Source organism: Kogia breviceps, chromosome 7 (assembly GCF_026419965.1).
Source record: "Kogia breviceps isolate mKogBre1 chromosome 7, mKogBre1 haplotype 1, whole genome shotgun sequence".
Lineage (NCBI taxonomy): Eukaryota > Metazoa > Chordata > Mammalia > Artiodactyla > Physeteridae > Kogia > Kogia breviceps.
In genome coordinates this window covers 76,808,580-76,830,128 of record NC_081316.1, presented here as the reverse complement: position 1 = coordinate 76,830,128, position 21,549 = coordinate 76,808,580, and the positions used below count along the sequence as shown (strand labels likewise).

General features: G+C 43.6%; 1 protein-coding gene across 4 annotated transcripts in view; it reads right to left on the bottom strand.

Moving 5' to 3' along the window:
• The window catches only part of DENND5A (DENN domain containing 5A), a 112,715-nt gene extending 103,692 nt beyond the window's left edge, over positions 1-9,023 (bottom strand). For 2 of the 4 annotated variants that reach the window (XM_059069146.2, XM_067038650.1), the window contains exon 1: positions 8,843-9,023. In XM_059069146.2, the coding sequence (XP_058925129.1) occupies positions 8,843-8,954 (112 nt within the window). In that variant the 5' untranslated portion in view covers positions 8,955-9,023. The remainder of the gene's footprint in view (positions 1-8,842) is intronic. The other 2 variants (XM_067038649.1, XM_067038647.1) reach the window with 1 other exon arrangement.
• Positions 9,024-21,549: the final 12,526 nt, after the last annotated feature.

The window sequence follows — 21,549 nt, the reverse complement described above, 5'->3', positions numbered from 1 at the left end:
TTGGGAGATTGGGATTGACATGTATACACTAATATGTATAAAATAGATAACTAATAAGAACCTGCTGTATAAAAAAATAAATTAAATTAAATTCAAAAAACCAAAAAATCCTGAAAGTTTCTTAGTTGCTTCCCATTACCTTTCATTATAAAGAATATGGCAAATCAGAAGTCATAGCCAGCACCCAACAACAACCACAAAAAGATGCAACCCGCAGGCTACACAGAGGGATTTCTGAGGTTAGTAGGTGCAAACCTCTTTTTTTTCTTTTCAAAGAAAACAGACCTCAGACAAATAGCATAAAACATCCTGAAACAGCCACACAAAAACAGAACTTCTTAGAAACAAAGCCCCAGTAACTATTTGGTCTAAGAAAAACATTTCCAGAACTGATAAGAATGGGGAGACAGGAAAATATATATATAAAAAATAACAACCAGCCTTAACTATAATTCAAAAAATGAGTGACCTGACTCCTCCCCTGACAGAGTTCCTCTACTGCATTGTGGGTTGGTGACTGACTGATCAAAGAGGCCATGCCACAGCTCTTCTACACTCAATGATTAAGCCATTGCTTCAGTATACCCACATCTATCATTTTAAAAGAATAAGCTCAGGAATTCCCTGGCGGTCCAGTGGTTAGGACTCTGGGCTTTCACTGCCGAGGGCTCAGGTTCAATCCCTGGTCGGGGAACTAAGATCCTAAAAGCTGAATGACACAGCCAAAAAAAAAAAAAAAAAAAAAAGAATAATCTCATCACTGGTGAGACAGCAGACAGAAGACCTGGATTCTAACAGTTCTTTCTAACTTTCTGGGTAACAGTGGACAAAAAATTATATTTTCAAATGGGACTGAAAATATTAAAAACTGTTTAAAAACTATTAAATCATTTACAAATATTAATCATTACATTAATCATTACAAATATTAATATTTACAAATATTAATCACCATGTGTCAAGAGTGGTGGCTGGACTATCTCAGATCTAGCTCTGACAGTTTTTGATTCTGTGACCAATATAAATGAATGCACACTTATATTATGTTTTGCCAACTAGAAGTAGTTTAGAAAACAAGATATCCCACACTCACAGAGGGATAAAGCTTAATAAGAGGAACCTCCACACATCTTCTCCCTGCTCACAGCCTCTCAGCACTCCATGAAAACATTTTAGACTAATGCAGCTAGTTCAGCCCATTCAGTAGACCACAGATGGCCAAGCAAAATTTCGACCTGAACTGCCCATCACACTAATGAACGAAACAAACAGGAATCACTAACCTGGCTCTCTTTAACAAGAAACTATGGGGGCTTCCCTTCCCTGGTGGCGCAGTGGTTGAGAATCTGCCTGCCAATGCAGGGGACAAGGGTTCGAGCCCTGGTCTGGGAAGATCCCACATGCTGCGGAGAAACTGGGCCCGCAAGCCACAATTACTGAGCCTACACGTCTGGAGCCTATGCTCCGCAACAAGAGGCCGCGACAGTGAGAGGCCCGCGCACCGCAATGAAGAGTGGCCCCCACTTGCCACAGCTAGAGAAAGCCCTCGCACAGAAACGAAGACCCAACACAGCCATAAATAAATAAATAAATAATTTTTTAAAAAAAAAAAAGAAAGAAACTATGATAGATCCCGTGGATGACCATCAAGCAAATATCCTAAGTATAACATTTGAGAAACCTGATGGTCTAAACCATAGCTGTTCCCATCTAACTTCCTGGAGCCATACCCGACCCCTTGGAAGCACACTTGGAAGAAAACAGCTTGAAAGCTAGCACATGCCCTCATTTTCCACCACGACAGGACTCTGACACTCACAAACCCAGTCCAGGGTTCTGTATACTCTAAACTAAAATAAGTCATCACAAAACATCTGGAACATAGACATTTGACCAGTAACTGTCTCGCTTATTAACTTTTGAGAACTAAACCTAAAAATCTGACAACAACAGTCTCTGTGTAATCACTGAATTCCACAAGAAGTCACCAGCTTCTAAAGGGCAAGGCTTTCTCTCTTTTACTAGGTCCTATGCCATATCAGCAGAAACCTAAAACATATCAAGTATAGGTTCCCTCATGTCTACCTAAGTTCCTGAGAGACCTCTGAGACCTCCTGACAGTAATTCAAATCCAGGGATGGCAACAGGAATTGAGAAGCCAAGCCAAGTACAAGTACACCTTCCACCAGATTTAGCAAAAAACAAGCTTATAAAACGATATAGGACTGGAAATGGGTATTGCCGAAGGAGGCCCTAGGCAAAGAAAACTTTATTTATAATCTAGTACAGAAGGAAGGAAGGGCGGAACAGAGTCTAAGAATTTGGTTTAAGCACGAAACACTGTGACTAGGGATTTCCTCCTAAGAAGAGAGGAGCAGAGCCCCATTGTTACTAAAGTAAAATCCACTTACCTTTAATGTGATCCTCCCTACCTGAGAGAGTGTGAAGTAGGGTGCTCTTATGTTAAAAATATAGCCTCTCCAACTACATTTAGCATATACTTTTAAATCGCCTTGGGGCTGTTCTGTAGTTGTTTTCTGTGTGCTAGTAGTGTCTCCTCTTGACTTCTTACTTGCTCTACCTTATAAAAGGAAACACGTGACCTAACTTAGGAAATCTCCCCCTTCTACCCTGAACTCTGGAAGTATCCACAGATACCTGAGGTAAGCTACCAGGATTTGAGTTTTGCTTCAGCTAGGAGTCTCAGCTTCAGAGCAGGGATGCTTTTATAAAATGATCATGAGAGAATCTGTGCTGAATTGACCAGATTGGTAGAGGAAAATAAAAATTAAGGTTATTTCAAATTGACTCCCTGTTTGAAACTGGCTCATCAAACTTTTTATACCCACTTCATCTCTGAGAAGATATAACTTTCTTTTTCTTTTAAATAAAATACCCTTCTTAGTCATCAAGAATATGCAAATCAAAACCACACTGAGATACCCACTAGATACCCACTTTGCACCTACTAGGATGCCCATGATCAAAAAGATAATAAGTGTTGGTGAGGATATAGAGTGTGGATCCCTCAAACACTGCTAGTGGGAATGTAAACCGGTGCAGCTGTTTTGGAAAAGACTGCAATTTCTCAAAAGGTTAAACATAGAGTTGCCATATGATCCAGCTATTCCACTCCTAGGTATATACCTAAGAGATATGAAAACATATGTCTACACAAAAATATGTACACAAATGTTTACAGTAGCATTATTTATAATAACCAAAAAGTATATAAATAACCCAAATGTCCATCAACTTACGATAAGTAAAATGTGGTATATTTATACAATGTCATTCAGCCATAAAAAGAAATGATATACTGATACATGCTACAAAATAGATGAACCTTGAAAACATGCTAGGTGAAAGAAGCCAATCACAAAAGACCATATATTATGTGATTCCATTTATATGTAATGTCCAGAATAGACAAATCCATAAAGATCAAAGGTAGATTAGTGGTTCCCAATCAACCTACTGCCCTCAAACTCTCTTCTTTCTCCAACTCATCAGCACCTGTTGTTACAAAATTATGAGTACAATAACAAAAATAACTTTCATTTTAATAAAAGGTCTAGAAGGATCTATATTAAAATGTTAACTACTACGAAGAGATTAAGTTTTTCTTATTATCATGGATGTGAAGAATAATGATGTGAACTAGTACTGATTTGGTGATAAGAAAATAATAGTTTTTTCACCCAAGGAGGAAAAAAAAAGTAGATTAGTGGTTGCTTAGAGCTGGGGTGTTAGGGAGTTGGAAGGATATGGGAAGTAACTGCTAAAGGGTAAAGGTTTTGGGGGGAGAGTGATGAAAATATTCTAAAATTGATTTTAGTCATGATTGCGTAACTCTGTGAATATACTAAAAAAACTGAATTGTGTACTTTAAATAGGAGAATTAAATCTCAATGAAGATTTTTTTATATATTAGAGAGAGAAAGATAAGACACATATATAAGTGATAAAGCAACTGGAGCAAAATGTTAACAGTGAATCTGGAAAAAGGATGTACTGAAGTTCGTTGTACCATTCATGTCAATGTTTGGTGTGAAATTACATTAAAAGAAAAAGCTAGGCTTCGCTGGTGGCGCAGTGGTTGGGAATCCTCCTGCCAACGCAGGGAACATGGGTTCGAACCATGGTCTGGGAAGATCCCACATGCCACGGAACAAATAGGCCCGCGAGCCACAACTACTGAGCCAGTGCTCCACAACTACTGAAGCCTGCGCACCTACAGCCCGTGCTCTGCAACAAGAGAAGCCACCACAATGAGAAACCTGCGCACCGCAACGAAGAGTAACCCCCACTCACTGCAACCAGAGAAGAGCCCGCACGCAGCAACAAAGACCCAAAGCAGCCAAAAAAAATAAACAAAATTTTTAAAATATATTTAAAAAGAAAAAGCTAAAAAAAATTAAGATCTCTCTCTTGATAATCATGCACAGTATTCTTGCTTAACATGAAACGGAAACCTGCACTAGACAAAACTGCCATGTCTGTTCCCACCCCTGCCAGACAAGTATTTTACTTGTCTCCGCCACACTCATCAAACTACTGCAAAGCATGCAAAGCATCACTCCAGTAGCAGAAAAGAAGGATAAAACGTGGCAAGGGAGACAAATATTCTCCAACTTTCTCAGAGCCTCAGTTTCCTCATCTGTAAAATCAGAAGGTTATATAGTCTCTAAGAGAGCTTCCATGTTTGACATTCCATGATTCTGTTGTTCTAATTTCATTGCCCAATATAGTTAAGGAGAAGTATGATCTGACCAGTCCTCTGGCTTTCCTGGACAGGGAGCATTTTTTCTCTCTTCTAATGATGACATTAAGAGATGATTTCAGGGTATGTCAGTCTTCTAAGCAGGTTCATACAGGACACTGGCCAGTTTCCCAACTATCTATGTTCCTAAGCCCTCTCTTCGATTCTTGGCAAGACCCAACACTCAGAGCCTGGGAAACTGCAGTAGTGGATGCATAAGCCTAGGATACTTATATCTCAATGCTGGGTGCAGGTCAGTGCAGAGGAACATAAAGATTCCATAGTAATAGGTTACTAGCATTCTGGAAACTTAACTTTCAGGCAGAAATAGGGAAAGTAAACTCAGGAGTCCCATGTCATGGTAAACCTTCTCCTGCAGTTACCTGGTGGTGACCATAAGAAGAAAAATGGAAAATGAAGATGCCCAGAACACCCATCCATCAAAGAGGCAGAAAGAGGGACTGGACTCTACTACCATCTGCCTCCCCACTTAGAATGGGCCAACAATAATGAAAAATCAAAAACGTTTCTTCCAGATTTGCTTAGCTCCTTGACAAACTCAAAAAGCTAACAAGCAGATACCATTTCTTAAAGTTGGCTAGACTTCTGCTTCACCAATAGATTACCTTTCTCTCCTTCAACCCAAAGTACTCCCTCAACTAACCAGAAGAGAAAACAAAATTAATTTTCATATCTTCCTCTGTTCCTTGCACAACAAATAACTACATGACTTGCCTAAATACTTAAGTCTTAGAGGAAAGGGGAGAGGTGACACGGAAAGACTCCTATAAATTCAATGATCAGAGTCTATATGCAACACAGCAAGCTCTATGCTTATTGCTGCAAACAGAAAAAAATGAATCTTAACCTTTCTCCATAAAGCCAAAAGGAACACTGAGCATCTTTGATCTGCTTGTTCTGGATTCACTCCTAGAGTATAGAAACTATCTGATGTATATAACTTAATTTGCTTGGAGAGAACATAGACTCCTTGGTACCTCCCTAGAGAACCTGGGTGCAATTCACAATTTCCTGTAGTTTCATTTACTATGACATCATCAGTTTAGGAGCTATAAGGCAGAGAGAAAATGCACCCTGGAGAGTCTCAAGACTGACCCGCAGAGCTATTTGTATTCTGTTTTGTTTTCCTCAAAGATTTCCTCTGCGTAGTCCAGATTCCCCTATCAACCCACCAGAAATGAAATGAAGGAAAAGAAGAAATCCTTCAATCAGTGCTTATTCTAACAAAGGCCACCTATTGAATATATAGTCTTGGCATTCCACTACTGCAACCACACTTAAAAAGACAGAAAAATACCCTTCCTTACACATTTTATACAGTTCATCCTCCCCTTCTTTATTCTCTCAATAAGCTTTCACAGGTATATAATTTGAGCTTGCTGAAAAGCCACATAATTAACAGATATTCACTAAAAGAGAATTAAACTTTTGAGAATCTACTTGATGAGACGCTTTTTATTTACATTTCTTTCTTTTTTTTTTTGCGGTACGCAGACCTCTCACTGTTGTGGCCTCTCCCGTTGCGAAGCACAGGCTCCGGACGCGCAGGCTCAGCGGCCATGGCTCACGGGCCTAGCCGCTCCGCGGCATGTGGGATCTTCCCAGACCAGGGCACGAACCCGTGTCCCCTGCATTGGCAGGCGGATTCTCAACCACTGCGCCACCAGGGAAGCCCTACATTCTCTTTTTCATAGATGAGGGCCCCAGCAGAGTTATCTAACTTGGCCCCCAGTCACAGAGTTAGTCAACAGCAGAGCAAGAATGTTTAACCCCAAAACCCATGCTCTCACTGACAAATCACTTCCTGGCTCCACTCCTAAGCTTTATCATTTGCAAAACATTCTCTTTATTTTTGAAAATCGAATGTCTATATAATTTAATAGACACTTAAATGTACAACATAAAAATAACACTGGTTTATTCCACCAATTTAAAGTTTCTTTTACTGGGGAGAACTGTGTCATTTTTAATCTTTCTCAACATGTTAGTGTTTTCTAAGACCCAGCCAAGCAATGAGATGAAGTTTAGTGTCAGGAGAGGAGCACGGGATCAAAGTCAAGCAATTAACTAGCAGGACATAGGCCCTACTGTCCTTCCTGGGCCTCATTTTCCTCTCTGAGGTCCCTTCTAGTTCCAGTACCATGAACTGAATTCCAACAACTATTAATGCATCGCAAAGTCACAAACTTAACAAATTGGAAACACAGATGAAAAATTAACATCAGTATTATAAAAATTTGAAGACCTAAAAAAGTGAACTTAAAACTACCCCAACAAGAGGCCTAGTATTAACTGTATTATTGATTCATGATTTTTTCTCCACTTGCTATTGATTTGAGGAAATAGTGTATTTGCTCTGACCTTGTTAAAGGTCATCAATTTATCACTTTTTTTAAAGTCCATTTTGACAAATAGGACAATCTAAAAGAAATGGATAAATTTCTAGAAACGTACAACCTACGAAGACTGAATCATGAGAAAATAGAAAATCTGAGCAAACTAATAATGAGTAAGGAAATTGAATCAGTAATCAAAAACCTCCCAACAAAGAAAAACCAAGGACCAGATGGTATCCCTAGTGAATTCTACCAAACATTTAAAGAAGAATTAACATCAATCTTTGTCAAACTCTTCAAAAAACTGAAGAGGTCAGAACACTTCCAAACTCATTTTCCGAGGCCACTCTGATACCAAAGCCAGGTAAGGACACTACAAGGAAAAAAATCTATAGCCCAGTATCCCTGATGAATATAGGTGTAAAAATTCTCAGTAAAATATTTAACAAACCAAATTCGATAACACATTAAAAGGATCATACACCACGACCAAGTGGGATTTATCCCTGGGATTTAAGAAAGTTTCAACATATGCAAATCAATAAATGTGATACAACACACTTAAAAAAAAAAAGTCCATTTCGAAGTATGAACCTTTTTTTTTTTTCATAAGAAACACTGAAATTTTTCTGATGGGGGAAAAAAAAACACACAAAACCTGTCCTGTCATCTCTGAAGCAAAGTAAAATTAGTCAACAGGATAATCACCTTCAGGAGATAAACTTTACAGTAAACACATCATGACAGAACAGTAGAAAGGAGTATCTCTCATCAAATCAGGATGACACAACAAACCTCCACCCACATGAAACCTGCAAACTGGACACTCCAGGCAAAAACTTTTCCAAACCTTGAGATTCAAAGGCTCCAATGACGGTGCAGTGGAGTTCGCGGGGATTTTACAACTCTGACACCGGTGCAGTGGAATTCATGGGATTTTACAATTCTGACACTCTTGGGCAATTAGTGCCAAATCTGATCTGGGCCCTATCTTCACTTCCCCACCACTTCCCTTTGAAAGATGACTTGAGAAGCATCACTACGCAACCCAGGCTCTCCAACTAGGCTGCTGCCCTTTTATTCACAAATGACGCTGGCCTCATAAAGGACATAAATTATTTTCAATAAAAAGGCACGGCCCCGGGGTACAAGCCCTTTCTAGATGTAAGGGAGTTCTCACCCTCCTTGGTGAGGCCCAAGTTCACTTTATTACTTCATGTCCCATCAACCCAGGGGGCCCAGCCCAGCGCTGGGTTAGAACGGTTTTGAGGAACTGCAATCACAGGCTTCTTGGGAAGAGGCCAGATAAACTCACCAAGTTTTTGTTGTTTTTTTTTTTTTTAAGTCTGGGTGGAACTTACTTTCACCAGGACGTGGGATATCTTCTTCCCTCCCTAATGGGTGTTCGAGGACAAGCTTCCCTTTATTTTATACTAAGTCATTCAACCTTCACCAGACTGTGAAGACAACCCTTCTCTCCTCCTCGTCCGGGAGGACCTGGCCACAGCTCAGCGGGGAGCAGGGGCCGTTCGGAACCCTCAAGGCTCAGAGCCGCTCGCCCGTTTCCCCTCCTCCAGAGTGACGCCCCCTACCCCACGCCCGCCCTGGGTCCTTCCGACCGACCCTCGCCCTGCTGCTCCCGGGACAAAGCGGAGGTGGGGTGGTTTCCTCGGGGGTCCCCGGCGGCCGCGGGGAAGAAGCCCCGGGCTCAGCGCGCACTCACCCGACAGCTCGTCCGGCTCCAGCCCGGTCTCAGTGTCCAGCCCGCAGATGACAAAGTAGTCGGCGAAGCGACTGGGCGCCGAGACCCCTCCGCCGCCGCCGCCGCCGCTCATGGCGCCGGGGCCGAGCCCGGCCGGGCAGTGCGGAGCGCGGAGCTCCCGCACCGGGCTCCCGCCCGCCCTCAGGCCGCCCCTCCCGCCGGCGCCGACGCTACCGCGGCTCCGGCCGCCGCCCCCGGCCTTGGCCCGGTCCCCGCGGCCGCCGCGGCTGCCGTGACGGGGCAGGGGGGCACCGGGCCGCCCCGCGCCGCATCCTGGACGCCTTCCCCTCTGCGCCGCCGCCGCCGCCGCCGCCGCCAGCCGAGAGCGCCGCGGCCGGAGAGAGCCTGGAAAAGGGCGTAAAGCGCTGAGGAGAACCCCCACCGCGGCCCCCTCCCGCCGCGCCTGCGCAGGCGCCTTCGGGGAGGGGGCGGGCGCCTCGCGGAAAGGATGACGTGATGCTCTTCGGGCAGGCTGGCCGCAGCTTCCTAGGCGGTCTCCGCAGCGCGGCGGGCAACTACTGGGGCGCCCGCAACCTCCACCCCCTCGGGGCTGCGACTCCTTTAGGGAAGGCAGAGGAGGTGCGGGATGGATGGACGCATCCTGCAGAGCCGGGACCCTGGCCCACGCTCTGCCTCCCACTAGAGGTCCGGCGATCTCCTGTTTAGACCGGCCCTGTCACAGCAATAGGGTCGCAGGATTGAGCTCGGAAGCCCACCTCATCCTAACTCCAGGAAGCCCACCGGCCTAGACCCCAGATAGCGCCTTCTCCCTGACCCCGCTCCCTAACGTCCACTCCTGGCCCTTTCCCGAGTAGAGCTGAGGATTCCCCCTCTTTTGGCCGAGGTAGATCTGCCCGCCCTATATTTACCCTAGGCTTACAAATGGGGAAACTAAGGCTCAGAAAGAAGCAAGGACTTTCCCCAAGGTTACATAGAGTCTAAGAGACAAAGCCTGGACCAGAATCCTGGGCTCGTGGTCTCCGCTCCCTCCCCGCCAGTCCAGCCAGGCCTTTTCCCATGCACCAGGCTGTCCCTTTTTCTCTCCTAGAGCCGCCAGAGACCCATGCCACTTTGGAGCTCCCCTTCTGCTTCTGAGAATTCTCAGTTCCATCCCTGAGTCGGTCCTCCTGAGAGAAGTGGGGGATGAGGAGGAGAGAAACTTGCCTCCTGGTACTTGTGTTGGGACCCTGCGATTTGGTTTCCCACAGAAGCTAAGCAGGAAACTGGAGATCAGAAACCAAGAAGGCAATATGTAGAGTGGTTACTAAAATGGGCTCTAGACACAGAATGCTTAGATTTGAATCTGGACTTTATCATTTACTGTGTGACCTTGGGCAATCTCCAGGAGCCAGCAGTCATGTTTTCTGTGAAGATTACATGATATAAATATGCATACAGGTTAAGTAGTCAGAATAGTGCCTAGAAGTAGAAGGCACTGAATAAATATTAGAGATTATATTATTATTCCAGCAAGAGGTGTGCCTAGGGTTTGCTCTAGCAGGCTGCTGCTAAAAGCCCTAAAAGGCAGCTGGCTTCCCCAAGGGCTGACCCAGGGCTATCTCCTGGGTTCTCTCCTGGGTACCTCTCTTAAGTATTGGTTCCCGGGGTGGGGGTAGGGGGTTGGCTTGGAGGTCACAGCCAATGTCACTTGGAACCATAGTACCTGCTCCTCTTTGTATGTAACCTGCCTGACTAGTAAGAGAAAAGTGTAGAAAAGGTAGCTTCACAAAGTGCATTTAGGGTGATGCCTCACCCTATCTTGCATGCTGGGGATGCAGAGACAGTAGAGGAGGCTTAGAGAGCTAAATGTTTACAAAGCACAGAAGAGGGGCATCTTTCCAGGTTGGGGGATGGTCAGGGAAGGCTTCCAGAAGGAGATATAATCCGACCTGAGTTCCAAAGGATCAAAAAGAATTTCTCAAGTAAAAGGGGGAGGAAAGGATGTTTCAGGCAGCGTGTGCAACAACAGGGAGTGACAGATTAAAATAGTTACATACAGGCAACAACAAGTAATTCATTTCTCTGGGAGATAGAGAATTAAAAGGAGATAAAACCAGGGAGAGAGGAGGGGGACAGAGCAGGAAAGGCTTCCAATGCCAGGCTAAAGAATTTGCCCTGTGTTAGAAGAATGGTAAACTGAAGGAATTAAAGCTGAGGAGGGACTTCCCTGGTGACGCAGTGGTTAAGAATCCGCCTGCCAGTGCAGGCTACACGGGTTCGAGCCCTGGTCCAGGAAGATCCCACATGCTGCGGAGCAACTAAGCCCGTGTGCCACAACTACTGAAGCCTGTGCAAGGCACTGCAATGAGAAGCCCACACACCACAAAGAAGAGTAGCCCCTGTACTCTGCAACTAGAGAAAGCCCGCACACAGCAATGAAGACCCAACACAGCCAAGAATTTTAAAATAAATAATTTTTTTAAAAAATAAATAAAGAGCTTTTTTTTTTTTTTTTTTTTTTTTTTTGCAGTACGCGGGCCTCTCTCTGTTGTGGCCTCTCCCATTGCGGAGCACAGGCTCCAGACGCGCAGGCTCAGCGGCCATGGCTCACAAGCCTAGCCGCTCCATGGCACGTGGGATCTTCCCAGACCGGGGCACGAACCTGTGTCCCCTGCATCGGCAGGCAGACTCTCAACCACTGTGCCACCAGGGAAGCCCAAGAGCCTTAATTTTTTAAAAAAATAAACAAAATAAAACTGAGAGTGACAAGATCTGACTCACATCTTAGAATGATCACTCTGGGAGTCATGTGGAAGAAGACTTCAAAAAGTCTTAATTATCCTCAATTTGAAGCCCAGAAATTTTTATCCAATGTGTCCAGGGTGATCAGGTGCTAGGAGACCCCTCACACTAACTCAACTCGTAAAACAAGTTAAAACGAAAGACTGTATTAATTTGCCCTGGGAAATGTAACTGCTCAGAGGCCCAGAATACTCAACTGTAAAGTGATCTCCTTCCCAGTAGGAAATATGTTTGGCAGAGTGATTGCTTCTGCCAGAGTCAGAGAAAAAAAACAGAGCTGAATGCTTTTAAGTTTTACTTTAAATCCTCACTCCCACTCCTACTAGCTGTATGAGCTGAGAGGCACATCAGTTAACTTCTCTGGAATGAGAAAAATCAACCTTATCCCCACAAGATTGCTTTTAAGATTCATAAATTAATTTTTTTAATGAACAAAGAAAGGAATTTTAAATATCTGGAACATAATATACTCTTAATAAGCAGCAACCTGGGGCACCCACTTCAGCATGAAGGATCTGAGAGAGAGCAAGTTGACATCTGAGGGAAGATAAATCCAGGAAAGGGCATGAGGCAAAAGTGTGCCTGGAGTGGTCAAGGAGCAATAAGAAGGTTAGGATGGCTGGGAAGTGTTGCGGGTGGGAGGAGTGGGAGAAGATGATAGGTATGGTGATGTTGGCTTGCAGTTCACCAAATAATCATGTTTCTCCTTCCACAGTGTGTGGAGTTGTCCCTAGGAAGCAGCTGCCTGGTCAGGGACAACGTTTCCCACCCCACTTCCAGTCACATGTTGGTCATGTGACTGGTTCTCACCAATAGAATATGTGAAGGACTTTATGTGTGTCACTGCTAGATTAGTGTATTTAAGAAGCAAATGAGGGGGGACTTCCTGGTGGCGCAGTGGTTAAGACTCCGTGCTCCCAATGCAAGGGGTCGGGTTTGATCCCTGGTCAGGGAACTAGATCCCACATGCATGCTGCAACTAAAAGTTCACATGCCACAACTAAGGAGTCTGCCGGCTGCAACTAAGACCCAGCGCAACCAAATAAATAATTTTAAAAAAGGAAGAAGAAGCAAATGAAGGGACTTCCCTGGTGGTCCAGTGGTTAAGAATCCACCTTCCAATGCAGGGGACGTGGGTTCGATCCCTGGTCGGGGGACTAAGATCCCACATGCCGCAGGGCAACTAAGCCCACACGCTGCAACTACTGAGCCCATGCTCTGGAGCCCACTAGCTCTGCAGCCAGCGCCACAACTAGAGAGAAGCCCACGCACTGCAACGAAGACCCAGTGCAGCCAAAATTTTTAAAAATAAATAAAAAAAGAAGCAAATGAGAGAAAAGGGAACCCTTCCTACACTGTTGGTGGGAATGTAAGTTGGTATAGCCACTATGAAAAACAGTATGGAGCTTCCTCAGAAAACTAAAAATAGAGTTACCATGTGATCCATCAATCACACTCCTGGGCATATACCCAGACAAAACTATAATTCAAAAAGATACATGCACCCCTATGTTCATAGCAGCATTATTCACTATAGCCAAGACATGGAAACAAGCTAAATGTCCATCAAGAGATGCATGGATAAAGAACATGTGATATATATACAGTGGACTACTACACAGCCATAAAAAAAGAAAGAACTATTGCCATTTGCAGCAACATGGATGCAACTAGAGATTATCATACTAAGTGAAGTAAGTCATAAAGAGAAAGACAAATACCATATGATATCACTTATATGTGGAATCTAAAATATGGCACAAATGAACCTATCTATAAAACAGAAACGGGGGGGCTTCCCTGGTGGCACAGTGGTTGAGAGTCTGCCTGCTAATGCAGGGGACACAGGTTCGAGCCCTGGTCTGGGAAGATCCCACATGCCACGGAGCAACTAGGCCCGTGAGCCACAGCTACTGAGCCTGCGCGTCTGGAGCCTGTGCTCCGCAACAAGAGAGGCCACTATAGTGAGAGGCCCACGCACCGCGATGAAGAGTGGCCCCGCTTGCCACAACTAGAGAAAGCCCTCGCACAGAAACAAAGACCCAACACAGTCAAAAATAAGTAAATAAACAAATGTGGGGTTTAAAAAAAGAATAAACAGAAACAGACTCACAGACATAGAGAAAAAACTTGTGGCTGCCAAGGGGGAGGGGAGTGGGGGAGAGAAGGACTGGGAGTTGGGGATTAGCAGATGTAAACTATTATATATAGGATGGATAAACAACAAGGTCCTACTGTATAGCACAGGGAACTGTATTCAATATCGTGTGATAAACCATAATGTTAAAGAATATTAGAAAAAGAATGTCCATATGTGTATAACTGAGTCACTTTGCCATACAGCAGAGATTGGCACAGCATTGTAAATCAACTATACTTCAATTTTAAAAACAATTTAAAAAATAAGCAAATGAGTTTAATTAATTAATTAAAATTTTAAGAAACAAATGAGGCTTCTTCCCTCTCTCTTTTTTGCCTTCCACCAGCTAAAAGTAGAGAATTGTGAGGTTCTAAGGAATGGCAAAACAGAAGACAGAGGAACCTGGATCTCTGAATCAACTACATGGAGGAAAGTCTCCAGCTGACCAAGAATAACCCCACTGGACTCTGGTGAACAAGAAACAGACTTCAATTGTGTGAAGCCACTGGTACTGTGGGGTTTATTTGTTATAGCAGCTAGCATTACCATCACCCAAGTAGAATATGTTGGGGTAGGGGAAGCAGATCACAGAGAGCCTTGTAGGCACACTGTAAAGATTTTGTCTTTGTCTCTGAATAAAATGAAAAGTCACTGTAGAATTTTGAACAAAGGACTGTCAGGATCCGCCCTGTTTAAAAGGATATGTAAGGTACCATTTTAAGCGCTTCATATATATTAACACTGCCTGGAACTTGTCCTGAACTCAGATTTGTATATCTAGCTGACTTCTTATCATCTCAATCTGGAGGTCTAAGAGGCATCTCAAAGTTAACATATTCCAAATCAAATTTCTAATTTACACCCATAATATGCTGCCCCTTCTACATGCTTTCCCCATCTCAGTAACTGAAAACACTTCATGCTTTCAGTTCATGCCAAAAACCTTACACTCATTCTTCTCTCTCTCTCTTTCCCTCCCTCCCCACACCTACACACCACACACACACACACACACACACACACACACACACACACACACACACACAGTCCACGTCATATCCATTAGAAATTTCTATTGGTTCTGAAAATTTTAACAATGAGTAAATCATAGCACAGTTCTGTCTACTTTTAACACTTGTTTGGTTCAGGAAGTTATAAAAGGAAGCTGGAAAAAGAACAGGTTACTGAAAGTGTGAAACATCCTGGTTACATGAAATCCAGAAAATCACTAAGTATGTTTTGAAAAATACTTTGTAACTGTATCTTATAAGTTACCCCTACCTTTAGTGAGTGTTGCTGGATAATGATATCAAAAATGGAAAAACTGGGAAAAAAGAAAAATTCATATTGTATAAAATACAATGATATATACAGTGCATGTAATAAATCCCTTATTTTTAATATAAAAGAAAAAGTATATAATTTTTATTAATAAATCAGTTTCTTTCCCTTTGCTTAATATATATTCAACAAATATTTTTAAAATATCATTTTGAAAGACACCAGATTACCTGCCTTATTACTCCCTTGGGTGTTAGTTCTTCCCTGGAGACATGCAGAAACAGCAGGGCTAACCTTGCAAGTCTGTACCTTACAAAAGCAACACCAAAGTAAAGCGCGGGAGGATATGATCACAACAGATCAGCCCAAGAGCAGAGCGAATGAGCCCCTGGGAAAGGTCCACACAGATCTGCTCACAGAGCCAAACCTTGCTTTGAAAGCTGGAATGAGGTCATTGGCATATCTTCAATCAACACTAACTGAAAAATTATAAATATTTGTATTGCAGTGTTGTTTGTAAGAGTAATCCCCTTCCCCCCCCCAAAAAAAAAACTGGAAACAATCAAAATATCCAGCTTTAGGGAACAGGTTAAAGAAACTACAGCTTGTAAATATTGAAATATTATGCATCTGTAAAACAAAACAGGAAGAAAAGGAAAGAAGAAAAGACAAGGAAAAAAATAAAAGAGACTCATTAGGTACCGATACAGAAAAAAATCCAAGATATATCGCTAATGTAAAAAGCAAGTGCAAAACTGTGTGTGTAACAGTTCAAACATGGAAGTAACTCAAGTGTCCATCGATAGGTGAATGAATAAGTAAAAGGTAGTATATAGATACAATGGGACATTATTCAGCCTGAAAAAGGAAGGAAATTTTGACATATGCTACAACATGGATGAGGCTTGAGGACATCATGCGACGTCTTTTTGTGACATAAGCCAGTCACAGAAAGACTAATACTGTATGATTCTACTTATATAAGGTACCTAGAATAGTCAAAGTCATAGAGACAGAAAGCGAAAAGCAGTTGCCAGGAGCTGGGGATGGGAGGAGAGGAATGAGGAGTTATTGTTTAATTGGCATAGAGTGTCTATTTTGCAAAATAAAAAGTTCTGGAGATGGATGGTGGTGGCTGCGAACATTATGAATGTACTTAATGCCTCTGAATGTACACGTAAACGTGATTAAAATGGTAACTTTTATGTTATGTGTATTTTACCACAATTTTTCAAATTGAGAAAAAAATCCACAGTAAAAATAAAATAAAATTTCAAGGTAACTCATCATTCTTTGTTTGTTCTGAATTTACTTCTTGGACACTGGCTTTTAAAAATGAAAAAATAGGGGCTTCCCTGGTGGCGAAGTGGTTGAGGGTCCGCCTGCCGATGCAGGGGATGCGGGTTCATGCCCCGGTCCGGGAGGATCCCACGTGCCGCGGAGCGGCTGGGCCCGTGGGCCATGGCCGCTGGGCCTGCGCGTCCGGAGCCTGTGCCCTGCGGCGCGAGAGGCCGCAGCGGAGAGAGGCCCGCGTACCGCAAAAAAAATAAAAATAAAAATAAAAAATAAAAATGAAAAAGTAGATCTGAGCTGAAGATACAAGTAAAATGTAGGAGAAAGCAATATAGGGGTAGGGGATTAAGAGCTACAAAATATTAGGTAGAAAATAAGCTACAAGGATATAGTGTACAGCACAAGGAATATAGCCAATATTTTATACTAAGTATAAATGAACTATAACCTTTAAAAACTGTGAATCACTACATCATACACCTGTAATTTATATAATGTTGTACATCAACTATACTTCAAAAAAATTATATTAAAAATAAATAAATAAAATGTAGAAGAAACAAAGTCACTTATTAAACAACAGCTCTGAGTGGAACTCTGAATGGATCTCTGAAGTCAGACATCCAAGGTTCAAATCTCAACTTTACCATTTACAAAATCTGTAATTTTAGGTAAATTTCTTAACCTCTCTGTGCCTTAATTTTTTTCATCTGTAAAATGGAGATAATGATATTACTTGCCTCATATGTTTGTTGTGTGAATTAAAGTGATACATGTAAAAAAAAAGGTGTGTGTAATATGCTATCATCTGTGTAAAAAAGATAAAATAGGGCTTCCCTGGTGGCCCAGTGGTTGAGAGTCCACCTGCCAATGCAGGGGACACAGGTTCGTGCCCTGGTCCGTGAAGATCCCACATGCCGCGGAGCGGCTGGGCCTGTGAGCCATGGCCGCTGATCCTGCGCGTCCAGAGCCTGTGCTCTGCAATGAGAGAGGCCACAACAGTGAGAGGCCCATATACCGCAAAAAAAAGATAAAAGAAATATGTACTTTATTCTTTCTTGTATATGCATATACTATTTTTGGAAGAATAAATTATTCTGTTAAACTTTATTGCTTCTAGGGACAGAAACTGAATGACAGGGATCGGAAACGGAAGGGAAATGTTTCATTATACATTGTTTTGTACTTTTTGAGTTTTGAAACATAAGAATGTATTATCTACTCAAAAAATAAGTATTATTAAAACTTTTTGAAATGCCATCCCCTTCCTCTAGTCTCCCTTACTTACACAGCAAGATTAATCAGCCAGACACACAGCTCTGGTCATGCTACACCCTGCCAGTCAGAATCCTCAGTAGGGCACAAACTCTTCCCAGTGTGACTGCTAAGGCTTGGTATGATCCAGGCTCAATGCACCCATCCTATTATTCTTCCAACATCCCCCTTCACACAGTCTGTCTCCAGTCAAGCCTTACTACTCACTCAACTACTTTCCCAGTAGTCACCCCGTTTGGGACCATAGTACCCATAACCCATCCCCACCTTGGCATTTGGAAAGCCCATAGTTAATCACTTATTTGTGGCTCCTCCTCTGTTACCCACCCAGGTTCTTGGACTCTTTAATTAATAGAAATTGATAAGCCAGATGAGAAATTCAGGCAAAGATTTATTGGGACTCGTGCTGAAGCACAAGGGAGCGAAAACAAGTAACAACTGCCCTTGCTCACTCCCTGAGGGGAACGAGTTGATCCCTTAAATGGGGTGAGGGTAGGGGCAGGTCCAGGGATCAAGCTGGAGGGGTGGCTTGGATGATCTGCCCACCCCCTTGGTGGTGCTGTGTGGAGGGATCATGTGCCGTACCCTGCTTTTGCTCCTGACACCTCAGAAGTGGCAGTTGGGCTTTTGGTCTTTTTGTATCTTCTTGTTCATAATTTGCCCCAACTGCCCATGCATGCAGTTATTTTTAGTCCCTTGTGCAACCACTGAAGCAAAGGGTCCAAGGCCCCGGGTCCTAGCCTGTCTCACCTCCACACCTCCCATCTCACCCATTTTCTCTGATTTGTGTCAGTAAACACATACAAACCTCCCTGCCCCTACCTGAGCCTGATAATGACCTAGAAGTTCAGGCCTTAGATTGTGGCCCTGCTAACCCAATTTAGACCTGTACCTCTGAAAGGGAGAAAGAGCTTTTTGGATCCCAAAGTCCCTGGGCCAATGGCCTCTTCCACTAAGAAAAGCTCAGGAGCGGGAACTTCCCTACCTCCTCCTTCCAAACTAAGCCTGCTCTGAGGTGAAAGGGAAAAGTGGTTAGGCAGATGGGAGGACCTTGGCCTGACACACCATATAGGCGAGGAGGCTGGGACAGCCCCCCTTACCCTCCCACCTGTACATTCTTGCCTTGGCCTCAGGTAGAGCCTCTGAAGAGAAGATAGGGCCAAGTCTGCACCCCAAGCTAATATCAGATTAATTGCCCTCCTTCACCTGCTGACCTCCCTCGGGGCCCAGCTAATGCAGCACCTCTTTTAAGAGTCCACAACTGGGGACTCCTACAGCCCTCTGCATCTCACCACACAGGGTCTTTGTTTTTGTTGTTGTTGTTGTTGTACACGGGCCTCTCACTGTTGTGGCCTCTCCCGTTGCAGAGTACAAGCTCCGGACGCACAGGCTCAGCGGCCATGGCTCACGGGCCCAGCCGCTCCGCAGCATGTGGTATCCTCCCGGACCGGGGCACGAACCCGCGTCCCCTGCATCGGCAGGTGAATTCTCAACCACTGCGCCACCAGGGAAGCCCCACACAGGGTCTTGATACCACCACTCAGTTTCCCGCCCCCAAATCAGTCAATGTCAGCAATGCCTTGTTTATCCTTTCAAAGACAGTCCATATCTATACTAACAGGGCTGACCCCACCCAGAGAGACCCTGCCCACTCCCAGCTCACAGCAGGGCATTCAAGAAAGGTCAGCTGGTGAACCCAGAGGTTCTCAAAACCCCCTTCCTCTCCAATGCTCAGTGAAGAGTTCACCATGTGCAAACTGAAATGAATCCCACTGATCATACAGAAAAACATAAGCTTCACAATATGGACTTTCTTAAGACAAGAAACACAAATACATCTGGGTAAAGAGTGACACACCCACAGCCATCTCTGGCAGTCAGCTCCCTCTGCACACAGATCCATGTCCTGCTGTCCCACCAGCCCCCAATACCTCATTCATAACCAGTATCAGGCTCCTCATGTCTCTCAACCACACAAGCTCCCTAAATCAGTTGAAAATCAGACATCACCTTCAGTCACCATAACTCACAGCAACAAAGAAGCCCCAAAGAAGAGTCAGCAATGAGGCAGCATCTGCTGCCTCGTGGCCTGGGGAAGTATGAAGTTGAGCAACAGGAAGAGCAAACTGCTGATAATGTTCATATGTGATGCAACTTTCCCAAAAGTTGTGCATGAGCGTGTGCCTGTGTTTATCTATATACATGTCTGTTTATTTGTATGTGAGTGAACTTTTGTATATAGAATCGATCATGTATATGTAGGCACTCACATATATTAGATGTGTGTCTGTGTACTTGCACGTGTAAACAATTGTGTTGTGGGTAGTGTGTGTATGTTTGTGTGTGTTGCATGTATCTGAGGAGGCTGAGACAGGGCAGAGTTGCTAGACCAGATAAGCAAAGGGGTACCTTTGGCTCTTGACAAACCTAGGAGTGACTCACTGGTGGTCCCTCTGTCCCCTCCTCCCTTCTACCCTCCTGGGTTGAGAGCATTTTGAGAGTCTGGGTGGATGGCCTTATATGTGTTGTATCCGGCCCTCTCCCTTAGACTGTGAACACAGTCCCTTGCTATTCCCATCAACTTGAGAGCAAGAGCTCTCTGGGAAAGGCCAGATGGTCTCCTGAGGGGAAGTGAAAGGCCCTTGGACCAGATCCCAAAAGGAAGATATATTTAACTGTGGCTGGGCTCTCAAAGGTTTTTGGAGGAGTGATAGAATTGTTATATCTTAATTGTGATGGTGGTTCCATAATTGTATACGTTTGTCAAAACTTACAGAATTGTACACTAGGAAGAGTGAATCCTAGGACTTCCCTGGTGGCGCAATGGTTAAGAATCCGCCTGCCGATGCAGGGGATATGGGTTCGAGCCCTGGGCTAGGAAGATTCCCACATGCTGTGGAGCAATTAGGCCCATGCGCCACAGCTATAGAGCCTGTGCTCTAGAGCCCGTGTGCCACAACTACTGAGCCCAAATGCCACACCTACTGAAGCCTGTGTGGCTAGAGCCCGTGCTCTACGACAAGAGAAGTCACTGCAATGAGAAGCCCGCGCATTGCAACGAAGAGTAGCCCCTGCTCGCTGCAACTAAAGAAAGTATTCGTGCAGCAGTGAAGACCCAACACAGCCAAAAATAAATAAATAAATAATTTTTTTTTAAAAAAAGAGTGAATTCTACTGTAAATGATACCTTAATTAAAAATATGGAAAAGCCTGTACAATTGACAATTAAATGTTAGTATTTTTTTCAGCTGACTATAAACAAAAACATACAGTGTCACTCTATCAGTTTTCTAGGTTATATCAATTTGTCTTTAGTATGATATACAAAAAGTAAGAATAATTACATATAGAAAAATTAAGAATATTTAATTACTGAAATGATTAAATTTATAGTAATGAATTGACAGAATTAAAATAGCACAAGACTTTTAACACATCAAGAATTAACTTTAATCAAAATAAACTGAATTTCTAAAAAGTTCAGAGCATTATGTCCTAGTTTATATTTGGGGAACACTTTGTCTTTATTCATACATAGGGAGATGTTCTCTTTTTTAAAAAAATTAATTTATTTATTTTATATTTATTTTTGGCTCTTTTGGGTCTTCGTTTCTGTGCGAGGGCTTTCTCCAGTTGCGGTGAGCAGGGGCCACTCCTCATCGCGGTGCGCGGGCCTCTCAGTGTCGCGGCCTCTCCCGTTGCGGGGCACAGGCTCCAGACGCGCAGGCTCAGTAGTTGTGGCTCACGGGCCCAGCCGCTCCGCGGCATGTGAGATCTTCCCGGACCAGGGCATGAACTCGTGTCCCCTGCACTGGCAGCAGGCGGATTCCCAACCACTGCGCCACCAGGGAAGCCCCTCTTTTTAAAAAAATATTGTTTATTTTCTTTTTTTAGCTGCGCCTTACAGCTTGCGGGGTATTAGTTCCCCAACCAGGGA